Below are 12,492 nucleotides of genomic sequence, written 5' to 3' on the forward strand. Positions count from 1 at the left end.
AGAGTCCAGGAAAACAACACACCTTCACATTTTCAGAAGACTCCAAGGACTGAAATCAATGATGACAGCTTTTTGGGTGGCTGTAATCTCCCAGACCTTTTTCAATACACCATTCAGCACTGTTCACGATGGCATTTTATCAATGGCCAAGAAAGCTTGCAATATTGAGGCACACATCTTTGGAGCTGGCCTTTCTGTGCACCCTGGACCTTCTCCCACCCCAATCTTTCTGTTTGCCATGCCCCTTTTTGGTAACCCCCACACAGCATTTCTCTCCTCCCTTTCTTGCAGAGGTGTGTGGGCTGCCCCATCCCCAAGGCTTCTCCTTGGCCCTATGGATGTTCCATCTATGTGCCAGGGTACATAGGTACCAGGATCCAAAATAGGTACCTAAAATCCAAGACCCTATAAAAACAATCAGCTTTATGAGCCAAACCCTAACGTAGTCTCTGAACCACCCTTCATGGAAGTTAATCACCGAGCACATCTGCAGACTTGCAGTGTCGACAGGGACCATCTACCTTATAGAATCTCAACCACTAACACAATCCCATGCAGAATCGGCAACCCCGTGCCCATCCACAATTGGTACAGTGATGCCTTTGCTTGGGGGACTGCGGCAAAATGGGGCTGTCTTCTCCCTGCCGAAGAGCAACAGTGGCTGCTAAGAAATCACAGATAATGGCCCTTTTGATGGATGCTCAGCTTGTGCTTTTGGGATGCAGTGGTGGCGGAGGGGCTAGGAAGGGGGGAGGCGATGCAGAGGCATATGACAGTGCTGATAACAAGTGGGCTTTGTGCATTGTGCTCAGGGCACACGCAGCTGCCCTGGCCTCCTTTCCCAGCCGAGGTAGAAGAGCACTTCATCTGCAAACAGCCAAGCTGCCAGCCAGCTGTGTCCTCCATCCCACTCACAGCTGCTATTAAAGCGGGTGACAATGGGAGCACCGGTCCCCCCGAACCTGGATAAACTCCACTGCCACAGGAGAGGGAAGGATGAACCACACTGGGGAGCAAGAGCAGGCGTGCATGCAGGTGCAGAAAGCTGGCAGCCAAACAAAGGGAGATCCTGCGGGCAGATATGGGCAGGCTGTGGTGCTCGGCAGCACGGCTGTCTGGAAGCAAGAGTAAAGGCGAGCATATAGGAGGTAAAGGAGCCGAGTTCTCCTTGATGGGAAGAAGAAGCACCAGCGATGGGGCATGGCTGCTTTGTTTAACCCACAGGTGGGGGTTAATGGGTCCAACAAAGCTGGTGAATTGCCCTCGATCCTCATCAGGACATTGATGCTGGGCACCTTCCCAGCTGCTTATTGGGCAGCCAACCCAGCAGGCTCTTCCCAGCCCCATCACAGAGCTGCCCCATCCCCCATGCTCTGACTTTTGAGTGGTGCTGTATGGAGCTGGCAGTTGGACTCAATGGTCCTTGTGGCTATCTTACAACTTGGGATATTGTATGGTTCTGTGATGTTATGATCCCAGCGACACTCAAAGAGCATTGCCAGGTCTGGAGAGTCATTGCCATGGAAGGAGCAGACATGGGGTGCTGCAGGAGAGCGGTTTCCTGTCACTCTCCAATATGACTTGGTTTTTCTCTTGCTCCCCGGTGGTGTTTGGTGTTTACAGGCACTGGGAAACATTCACTTCTTGCACGCCTTCCAATGGAGCGTGGGAAAAGCTCTCACCCGAAGCAAAAAAACACGGGAATTTGCTTTCAAGTCTATTCTTCTCGCTCTCTTTCTCTCCAAGTGAAAAGCCCTGAGCTGGCTTTTTTCTTTGCAAGGCAAGTTTTCTGGCCAAGGCAAACCGCTGTTTGTCTCTCATGCTGTCAGCAGGGTGACAGGCATCGACGCAGGCTGTGTGCACCTTCCTCTCCTTTGAAACGAAGGAAATGGCACAGTTTAGCTTTGGTGAAGAGAAATCAGGGGATGCACAGAGCCATTGGTGCTCATGCAGATAAAGAAGCGACTCGAGGCCCCCAGCAGTTTTTCCTGTGTGAACCTCCTTCTGTGAGAGGTGCCTTAGGTGAGCAGCTGCAGAGGCGGCCAGATGGAGCTGATGGAGGTGTTTGCTTTCTCTGCCTTCCCCCCCACGCCCTCTTCTTAATTGTTTGCACGTCAAGAAGTGACTTGCCGTATTGCAGCCTCCCAAAGGGAGGCTGATGTTCAACTCCTAACCCGAAACTGCCTCTCAGGGAGGCAGCAGCACCCACCTCCCTCTGTTCTCACGTCCCCTCCCCACTGAGCAGCATCTCGCCCTCCCCTTGCTGTGCTCCCTGTTAATGAGCGCAGAGAGAAACAGCGCAGAGCTGCCATTCAGGGCCTCTCTCAGACACCAAAGCATCTCCGTGCATTAATAATCCCTTTCAAAAGCCCCTTCCCTGCATGCATTCCCCCCCTCTCTCACCCTTTTCAGGAGCAACTGTGATTCATCTGAGGTGTGAAACGGCACGGTAAAATTTTAATGCAGCCTGAACATGAGATGTGAGAGAGCTCAAATGCCTTTTAAGCAGCCTGTCTGTCTCCAGCAACTGCTTTGAAGGCAAGATCGCTTCAGCACTGCGCAAAAAGCTTCAAAGAGAATATTTGGGACTGATTTTGACATGACTAGGGGATGGCAGCAAGCCTACAAACACAGTTCCCCCAAAGGATGAGCGGCAGCCTGGGGTGGTTCATGGCATGCACTATGTATGGCCTGAGCTATGGGGGCTGGCATCTATAGGATACCCATGGAGTGCTGTGACCCATGGCCAGAGCCCTGGTTACATTGCATGCCAAAGGTGTGCTCCCACCCATGATTTCCAGGAGTCCCCAGTGCCCCAGGGTGCCTGCATTGATAGGAGAAGTATGACGATAAGACAGAGCACCGGAGTTAGCCCAAACAGAAAGAGATGCTGATAGAACCCAAGGGCTGAGTCCTCTATGGACAGGGTGAGTAAACAAAAGAGGGACAAAAAACAGCATCCCCAAAAGTAGGGCTTGGAGATGAACGAACAGGATGAAGCTGAAGGATCTTTGCTCTCCCCATTAGCTCAGCTAACAGAGGTCCCCCAACCAATCAGAGCTGCTTTTCATCATCACGCATGGTTCACTGGCTCCCCAGGGCTGTATGGACCTGTAACAACACAAGGAAATGCCCTCACACAGGGAAATGCCTCAGGGTCATAGAATCATAGAATCATTTAAAAAAGACCTTTAAGACCATCCAGTCCAAAACCCAACCCGTCCCCACCATGCCCATAACCACACTCCTCAGTGCCACATCTCCATGGTTCTTGAACACCTCCAGGGATGGTGGCTGCACCACCTCCCTGGGCAGTCTGCAACATGGGTCCTTCAAAGCCATCTTGGGAATGTCAAAGCCAAAACATGGAGCTGAGTCCCACATCCCCAGGCATCCCACACAGAACAGCTGGCCAGTCCTGGGGCTCCCGCACCGTGCACAGGTTGTTAGCCTAAAGCACCATGCAGCATGGCTCCACTTAGCTTCTGAGCAGCTCTCATCACAGAGCATCTGTGCCCATCTTCTTGCCAATTTGTCCCCAGGGGAACATGTCAGCCTGGGGCTGCTGGAAGGATCTGGGGAAGGTGCAAGCTGCAGCCCTCCATCTCTTTTGCCATTGAGGAAGGGAAGTGAAGCTCTTTGGGAGGTGGGTAGAGTAGGTAGGACCCCTGCGGGTACTGCAACTGCCTGGCTTTTCTTTGCAAATTATGCAGTGCACCGAAGTGATCTGCCTCCTGGGCCACAGAAAAGATGACTCAAGGCAAGAATGCTCTTCTTGTAAATGTAAATACACAGCACAACACTACCCCCTCCCCTCACCAGAATGGAGGTAGTTGGATGTGTAGGTAAATCAGACAAATCCTCTTGAATCTGGTCTTCTCTGTCCCAGTTGCAGGAGGGTACAAATGGAAGCAATTTGCTTTTCTGGGGCCTGCTGCTCCTGCTGGATTGCAGTCAGCAGTGCATGCAGGAGGCTGGAGACAACTGAATGCAAATTGTGCCTTGAGCACCGCTGGAGTGAACAGCAAATCTCAGCTAGCTAATGGCCACACCTTGCGAGTGGCTGGCACACCTGTAAGCCAGGCATGTCTGTGAGGAAACATCAGAGTTTCCACGTGCTCACACCCTTTGTATTTCAGAGGCATCTTCTGAAGCCCTAACCCGGCAGGCACATGGGCACAGGTCCAGCTGTGCACAGATGATGTCCAAGGACCCCACTGAACCTCAGACAGGACTCTTAAAGGTCTACACCACAAACCAGAAGTGACCACATCCTCCTATACTGTGGAGCATCATCCCTTGCTGGTACTGTTGTGCCTCTTCCAGGGCCAGTGGTGACATTCCCACCCAAGAGCACCCAAGCAAAACTCCATCAATGGACCAAATGTGTGGGTGTTATGGAAGCTTCCTGGCCCCCAGCAAACTCACAGGACTCCTTGGATCATAGCTGACATATTTGGATGTACTATTCCTCTCTTCCATGGGCATCTTCAGTTTTCCATGGTGCCCTGGAAACTGTGGGAAGGGACATGTCATCTAGTGTAACTCCCCTGCAGTGAACAGGGACACAGTCTCATTCTGGACAGGAGGGAAAGCCCAGGGCCCTGCATGAGGTCTCATCTGGCTTTGCGAGCCTTTGTCTCTCACTGAGACAGGCCCAAATGTGGCCAGGAATGCATATTTTCTGGGTAGAACCCTGTCAGAGGAGCTGGAATTTGTCCTGTGAGTAAGGCGAGCTCTAGCAGAATGAGGTTAGAGGATTTTTCAGGTGATTCACTGCCTCCTGATAACTGCCCAGCTCCTCAGACGTCACTGGCATGTGAAAACAAGGCAGGCCCGTGTGAATCAGAGCTGAGGGAAGAGGATCGGTGGCAGTTAGCAAAGGTACCCAAGTGTTTATTCAGAGGCCAAGCTGTAAACTAACACCATTTCCCAAGTCTGCAGTGAGCTTCCTGGAAAAGGGTCCTTTGCTGCTAGGTTTGGGGTGTGCCTGGGAAACAAGCCTCTTGCTCCATCCCCCAAAGGCCAGGCTGAGCCTTCTGCATGCAGTGCCTCCTGCCACCTCTAGAAACATGTCCAGCGGGAATGATTCCTGTCCTGTGGAACGGGAGGTGTTCACAAACTGTGGAGATGTGGTGCTGAGGGACACGGTCAGTGGGCATGGTGGGGGTGGGTTGGTGGTTGGATCTTAGAGGTCTTTTCCAGCCTTAATGATGCTATGAATCTATGATCCTCTGTACCAGAAAGAGGAATCCAAGGTCTCACTGGTGCTGCCTGGATGATCCTAGTCATCTCTGAAGGATGGGAACACCCTTTCTCCCCTCTTCTGCTCACCCCCAAGACACATCTCCATGTTCTCAGTCCTTGGTCGCTCTGACAGGCACTTAAGCTACAATTCTGACATGATGGTAGGGGTCTGGTTACTTTGAGGTGGTTAGAGGGATGGTAAGGCCTGGAGGATGAAGGAGGGAGCACAGAACTCAGTGCCAACTCATAGTTTCTTAATCTCTAGCTCTCACTCTAACTCAGCAATCAAGCATTTGTCATGGACAGAAAAGAGCTTAAAACATGGAACTTTGCAACGCAGCCCAATGGCCTTTCATATGTCCCAAGGCAAACTTAATAATTATACCTTGTCCTAATTGCTGCTGTGGTAGTAAAGTTAGCAAAGCAAAAGAACAGGCATTAGGACCCAGGTTACAGCTGGGAAAGGATGCAAGCATTCCCAGTCCCAGCTGGAAAATCTCAAATTCTATTGCTTGGGAAGCTCAGCAACGAGCTTGCAAGCCCAGACGTTTCAGTGAGGCTATTTCAATGCAGCAGCAGGCCTGAGGAAAGAATGCAGGGCCAGCTCTTCTGCATGTGCTGTGTTTCCATGGCACGTTCCACAGTATGTAGCTGCTCAGCAGAGCACCAGCACCTGCCCAGAGAATGCAAAGAGCAAAAGAGTGCTGTGGCCAAATGCACTTACAGATACTCTCCAGTTGCAGGGAAATAACCCAGCTTTGGCACGCGTTGAATATACTTTTATAGACTCAGTGTCTTAATGTCCAGGCTAAAGGTCTCAGTGCTGCAAAAGCAATTCCTTGCACGTGGCTTTTTACAAGAGGGAGAGAGCAAAGAAAAAGAGCAGAGCAAAGCAAAGATCTGAGAATTTGCACAGTTCAAATGTTTCCAGGAGACTTCAGATTGAATCCGCTAGCTCCGTGCCCAGTGTTTGCCTTGCCAATGATCATTTACCAGCAGAAAAACAGGTCAGATGCTGCAAAACCAGTGATGGGCATGAGAAGCAACAACTGGAGGGTGAAGAGGAAAGACTGAAGGGTGGGTGAGGCCATCACTACTGGTCATGTGAGCAAGGTGAATGGAAGAAGCCCGTGATACCGCTGCCTTTCTTGCATTTATCTCTCACGCAGAAGTTGGATGTTGAGGTGAATTACTCACTGAAAGGATCAACTACCCTCCACAAACCCCCGAGATAGAAAGAAAATGATCCAAAACTTTGCAGTCTTTCTCTTAGGCACCTTCAGTTACTAAGCCAAAGCCTTGCCCCAGCACTTAGCCTTGACGATGAACAGAAAAGGGGTCGGGAAATGGGCCAGGATTGCGAAAGAAGAGGTTCACGAACTTTTAGCTGGGTGAAATGTGTGTGAGCTACAGCAACACCCATTATCAGAGGAGGAGCCATCTCCAGTTCCCAAGCCACACTCTCCAAGAACTGTGGGAAGGCTGGAGAAGGACCAAGGCAAAGAATGAGCACAGTGATCTGTTTGAGAGGGTTAAAGGCAAGTTAGAGATCCACAAATCAGTGCCTGGAGAATCAACATGCGTAGATTCATTCAGATGTACCTACGGGCTGATATGTAGGTTAAGAAGCAGACAACTGGTTCTTCTTAAAAACCATTTTGTGCCATCTTAATTTCTTCACTGTAGGGAAAAGATGCGATTCCTGTGACTTTTTATAAAGAGCTTTTACACCCTGATGATTTTGCAGCAGCCTTTGAAATTCAGCAGCACAACGTCCTCCAGACAGGGCTGCCTGTGGTGCCCTCAATACACTGAATGTATGATGAGAGGATTGGAACCATGGCAAATGAAGTTATTTGCCCACTAGCTCTCAGGTTGGCAGTTTTCCTTGCCTCCCTTCGTGACAAAGCTCTGATAATAATTTATGGCTATTGTCTAGCAGCGCGTGCTGGGTGTGACACACAGCTGTAAACTGCTTTATCTTGCTGCTTGTGCTTGATGCTTCTCTGAAGTTGCTGTTGCTCCGGGAAATCTCATTTCTTCCCTTGTCTCCCTGCTAATTCATATTGCATGTTCACTGCATATTCAGGCTGGATATTAGGAAGAATTTATTCTCAGAAAGAGTGGCGGTACATTGGAATGGGCTGCCCAGGGAGGTGGTACAGTCACTGTCTCTGGAGGTATTCAAGAACTGTGGAGATGTGGCACTGAGGGCTGTGGTCAGTGGGCATGGTGGGGATGGGCTGGTGTCTGGACGTGATGATCTGAGAGATCTTTTCCAACCTTAATGATTCTGTGATTCATACTGCAGCTTCAGCAGACCCAGCAAAGGCCCCACAGCTATGCTAAAGGCATGCAGGTGGTGGAGGCAGGCCATCTCCTGGTTCTGTATGATCCAAGTGGGTGAAATTAAAGGAAGCAGCTAATTTAAGGAAAAAGAAAAGACACCCCTCCCTCCCCTCCCCCCCGGGAATACCCCCATTGGACTAAATCTAGTGATTCACACACCCATTCTCAATAGGAATGGTTTAAGCAGCTCTTTCCTCCTGCAGCATGGTCATATGCCAAGAGTTCTGACCCACTGAGAGCAGCCCAGGCAGTCCCAGCCATAAACCAGCTGTGCCTTGGTTTCAGGCTTTTCAGCCTGAAGAGAGCAAAGTTCGTGCGGGTGAGTCACAGGTACAGCAGCTCAGTGAACCCCATCACAAAGCACTGCTCTCGCCCTGCCTGTTGCCGCATGCTCAGCACCTGTGGGCACCAGCACTGCCCTTAGCTCCCCACATTAGCAGCGCAGCAGCCAGACACAGCTCTCTTCTCTCTGTCTGCACCCCAAAACCCCAGAGCAGTAACCTCACATCTAAACCACTCTCAGCCATTTCAGAAGTGAGGCAGACAAAAACAGAAATAGCTCTAAAAGTGCTTTTTCCCATCACTGTCTGAACAGGAAGCTGAAGCTCTGAAGAGACTCTAGGCAATCTGACAAGCCCAAATGCAGCGGTTTGGAAGCAAGGGAGTTTAACAGATGAGTGAACACCTGGGAGGCATCTAATCGTGTTTCCAACAACTCATTCCCAGGACGTAGTCTGCTTGGTTCTCAGGCACAGCTGGGCTGCGGAGGCAGAGCTGAGGTTTGCTGCTCCCTGCAGGCATCGTAGGATGCGCTCCCCAGGTTGCAGGGGTGTATGCAGCAACTCACGCTGAGTTCTGAGTTGGGGGGGGAGCACTACGGACTGTGGCCTATATATGGCAAACTAGTGCTGAGTCGTGGTCCTGGGCCATACAGGGGAGTTCTCATAGCCCTTGTATGACCAGCACAGCCCATGAGCTCTGACGACCTCCCTAAAGTGCAGCCTTAGGGCTGCCATCAGCAGCATGCGGGTGGCAGGTTAGTGAGTAAATAGCTAATAAATCTGCTGGCAGAAGCCTCGGCCTGAGAGCTGGATTAGTGCTGAGTGCCCACCAGAACCCAAAGTGGGGGAAGGGCACGGAGCACCCATTCCTTGCTCACTTGTGGGCTGCAGACCCCGTCCTGCCTGGGAGCTTGTCCTGCAGGCAGACACAAAGAGAGCAGTGTGCCCAGGCAGGAGCTTGACTGAGAGAAGCCCATTGCAGCTGCAGCTGGGTGCGCAGTGCAGAGCCGGGCTATTGCTCAAAGGAAAGCTGGCAGGAAACCCTGATTTCACACTCCTAGAAACACTCCTGCTCCACATTCTAGAAGAAAAAGCATCCAAATAGAGCAGCCAGAACCAGGTCCATCCACCTTGACACCTGTCTAAGGAGATTTCCCTGTGGGATGGAGGCTCAGAGAACCAAATCTAAACAACCTCAAATGCAGGGGGCTGCCAGAGCCATTGCAAATTCTTATAATGAGAGAACAAATGGTAAGGGCTCAGGCACAACCCAGCTGGCATCACACAAAGGCTGGGGGGGATTCAAGCTGCAGGGCACTGAGCCAGCCTGGTGCCCCTTCCAGCCTCATAGCCCCACTATCTCACTGTGCATGAGGCCAGTGAAGCCTCAGGGTCAGCAGGATGTAAACAGGAATTGCCAGCTGCAGGCTGCTGCTAAACAAGCCTGGCTGTTCCCAGCACAGCAAACAGGATGCTGAGATCCCACTGCTGCTGTAGACCTGCGGCACAGAGGAGTGGGAGGAAAGCGTGTCCTGTTGGTCTCAGCGTCCCACGCTCAGCATGGAGTAGGACTGCCTCTTCCCTCTAAAAGGGAACACAGCTCGAGCTGGGAGCCTAGGTCAGAATGAGGGTGGCAGAGGGAGACTGCTATGGGCATGCTTTCCCCATTTGTGAAACGTTTGGAAACGATTAACGTTGGAAAGACCTCTAAGATCATCCAGTTCAATCCCCAACCCCCCCCCCCCATCCCATTGTGCCCATTAACCATGTCCCTCAGTGCCACATCTCCACATTTCTGAATGCCTCCAGGGATGGTGACTCCATGACTTCCCTGGGCAGCCCATTCCATCACCAAGGCCCAGCTCTCACACCAAGCTCAGCTCCACACAGATGTAACCCCAAAGCCACCGATCCTACACTGAGCTGTATCCTGTCATCACCATGGCCCGAGGCAGACACTAATGGAGGCAGGGATTAAATAATCAAGCCCACTCAAATAGGCCCAGATGAAGTTTTCATCAGGATCTTAAAGAGGTAGCTTTTCCAAGGTAGGAAAATCTCAGTCACAGCCCTGCAGAAGGAGGAAGCACCAAGTAAGGCAGCTTTCCCACCCAGCAGCTGGGGAAGTGGGGGAAGGAAGGCTGTGTCAGCCAGCCCATGCTATCTCTGCGACCAGACGGCTTTGAATGCTTCCCCAGAGCAAGCGAGGGCCAGGCTCTGCTTTGAATGGCTTTTCACACCCCCTCATTAAAAAGTAAAAGAGAAGAAATGAACAATCTATAAATGCAGCATTGGGAAACAGCTCCGCTAATTCTATTTCCTTCCCTGAGATTACTCAGGGCAGGGCACCGAGCATTAGGTCCACATCACCCAATTTGCTTATTGTTAGCCTACAATCAGGAGCTGGGGCTCCAGCCCAAGGGCAGACACCCCATGCTCCTGGGTTAACCAACTGGAAGGGCCCAGGCGCACTGAACTCACTGCTTAATTGCAAAGCAGCTCCCAGCACCAGGAGCTGAGCTGTGTGGCTTACAGCTCCATGATGAGTTCCCCAGCGGTGTGGCACCCACAGAGCCAAAGGGAAGCCTCAGGGAACCTCAAGGTTCAACTCGAATATTAGGAATAATTCCACTCAGGAAGAGTGGCCATGCAGTGGCACAGGCTGCCCAGTGCTGCAGTCACTGGCCCTGGAGGTGTTCATCAACAGTGTAGTGGCACTGAGGGCTGTGGTTAGTGGGCATGGTGGGGATGGGCTGGGGTTGGACTGGATGTTCTTAGAGGTCTTTTCCAACCCTATTAATTCTATTATTCTAAGGTGCCTGAGGCCACCAGTGCAAGCATATCGTGGTGTACTCCTGCAGTCAGCCTGGCCGGGATGAATCACCTCAATTAATCCACAGAGAATGCTGCCCTCTCTTGGACCCAGCGCGACTGGCAGGAATTCAGGGAAATTGTGAGATACCCAAGACTTGGGCTTTTTACGGAGCAAAGGCTCATTGAAGGAGCTCGGAGTGATGTACAGGAGATGCTCACGGGGAGGATGAGCAAGGAGATAAAGGCCAGGAAGGTCTCTTGGGCTGGTGAAGGACTGCGAGGTCCTTATCAGTTCTGCGAGTCGCCGAATTAATGCTTTCACCAATAAATTCAGTCCCCCCAACATACCTGCAAGGGGGGAGTGGAGCACCAGGGGTTCCCACGTGCCCGTGCTGCCGGCTGGGTGCCAGCCAGCCCTGCCCGCTGCCTGCCGGCTCCTCCCTGCCTGCACTTCCTCCTGCAGCTCACAGCTCCCGCAGACAGCCCGGCTCTCCCAGCGCTGCTGCACGAGAGCCACAGCTTCCAGCAAGCAGGAGCAGCGGGATTCACAGAGCCACCCTGGAGCCCACCCTCCCAGCATGCGGACACCGGCCGTGATGATCGTGGGGCTGGTGCTGTGCCCTTGCGGGCTTCTGCTGACACTGACAGGCACGCTGGCACCCAACTGGAGGCAGGTGAGCCTCATCCCCGAGCAGCCCTCCGACCTCATCTTGGAGCAGGGCATCTGGGACCTGTGCAGGGAGCGGCAGAGCAGCCACGATCGCCTGTGTGGGCAGGAGGATGAGCTGGGCTACTTCAAGGAGGTGCCCGTGCAGGTGGCGCGGGGCCTGATGCCGAGCTCGCTGGTGCTAACAGTGCTGGGCTTGGTGGTGGCCGCCCTGGGGGTGCGGTGCTGGCGGAAGGAGCCCCAGCACGCACTGGCTGGTGCTTCGGGGCTCGTGCTTCTGCTCTCGGGACTGCTCAGCCTGGTGCCTGCCTCCTGGTATACCCATGAGCTGGAGGTACTGCCTGCACCCCCTGGTGCCGCGCTGGGTGTGGGTTACAGCTTGGTGCTGAGCTACCTGGGTAGCTGCCTGGAGATCCTGGGTGGGGTGGCCCTCACCCTCAGTTTCCACCACTGCTGCAAGGAGCGCAGGGCCTCCAAAACGCCCCCCAGCCCGGTGCTGGAGCCTGGGCCACGCTCCATCACTGGGGCCTACAGCAACCCCTGGGATGTGATGGACAATGAGCGAGACGGGCGGCGTGGGAGAAGCAACCTGCCTTGTGACTCGGACCTGTAGCTACAGCATGGTGACACAGCTGGAAGCTCTGCAGGCAGCCAAGCTCCCAGCTCTGCAACCGTGTCAAAGCTGTGCTGGGTCCAGCCCTGACTGCAGCCCCTCTGTGCAGCTCCTAGCTCAGTCCCCTGTGCCGTGCAGGGCTAAGGCAGCTGTGGTGTTGTCATGAGAACAGGCCACCAGTTAGTGCTGTGCAACCTGCAGGGCGGGGGACCACATGTCTCTGCTCAGTTCAGGGCTGTACAAACATCAAAATAAATGAGGAGGAACGGGCTCTGTGCTGCAAGGTAGTTACGGGCTCTCTGCCAGGCATGCTGGGCTGAGAGCCAGCAAAGTATGGCCAACCCTGCCCCACCGTGCTTCACCTGGAGAAGGGAGGAAAGGTCTGCAGGAGGACAGGTGGCTTTTACAGGTGCCTTCCCCAAGGACTTTCCCCCTGGGATTAAGAGCAGCTCAGGAGAAGGTTTCTCTTTCCTTGAGTGCAGCCACTTGGAGGGGGGGGGGGAAGTCACAGAGAAGAAAAA

The 12,492-nt window shown here is 52.8% G+C and overlaps 1 protein-coding gene across 1 annotated transcript; it reads left to right on the forward strand.

The window, feature by feature from the left end:
- Window positions 1-10,999: 10,999 nt before the first annotated feature.
- Window positions 11,000-12,333, forward strand: CLDN23 (claudin 23). Its single transcript, XM_072336207.1, has one exon. It carries the CDS (start codon window positions 11,270-11,272, stop codon window positions 11,969-11,971), a length of 702 nt encoding a protein of 233 aa, XP_072192308.1. The 5' UTR covers window positions 11,000-11,269; the 3' UTR covers window positions 11,972-12,333.
- Window positions 12,334-12,492: the final 159 nt, after the last annotated feature.

Source organism: Excalfactoria chinensis, chromosome 4, assembly GCF_039878825.1.
Source record: "Excalfactoria chinensis isolate bCotChi1 chromosome 4, bCotChi1.hap2, whole genome shotgun sequence".
In the NCBI taxonomy this organism is placed as follows: domain Eukaryota; kingdom Metazoa; phylum Chordata; class Aves; order Galliformes; family Phasianidae; genus Excalfactoria; species Excalfactoria chinensis.

What these genes read in the sequence shown, in the direction of transcription:
- CLDN23 (XM_072336207.1), top strand. Translation starts at nt 11,270, where the DNA reads ATGCGGACACCGGCCGTGATGATCGTGGGGCTGGTGCTGTGCCCTTGC.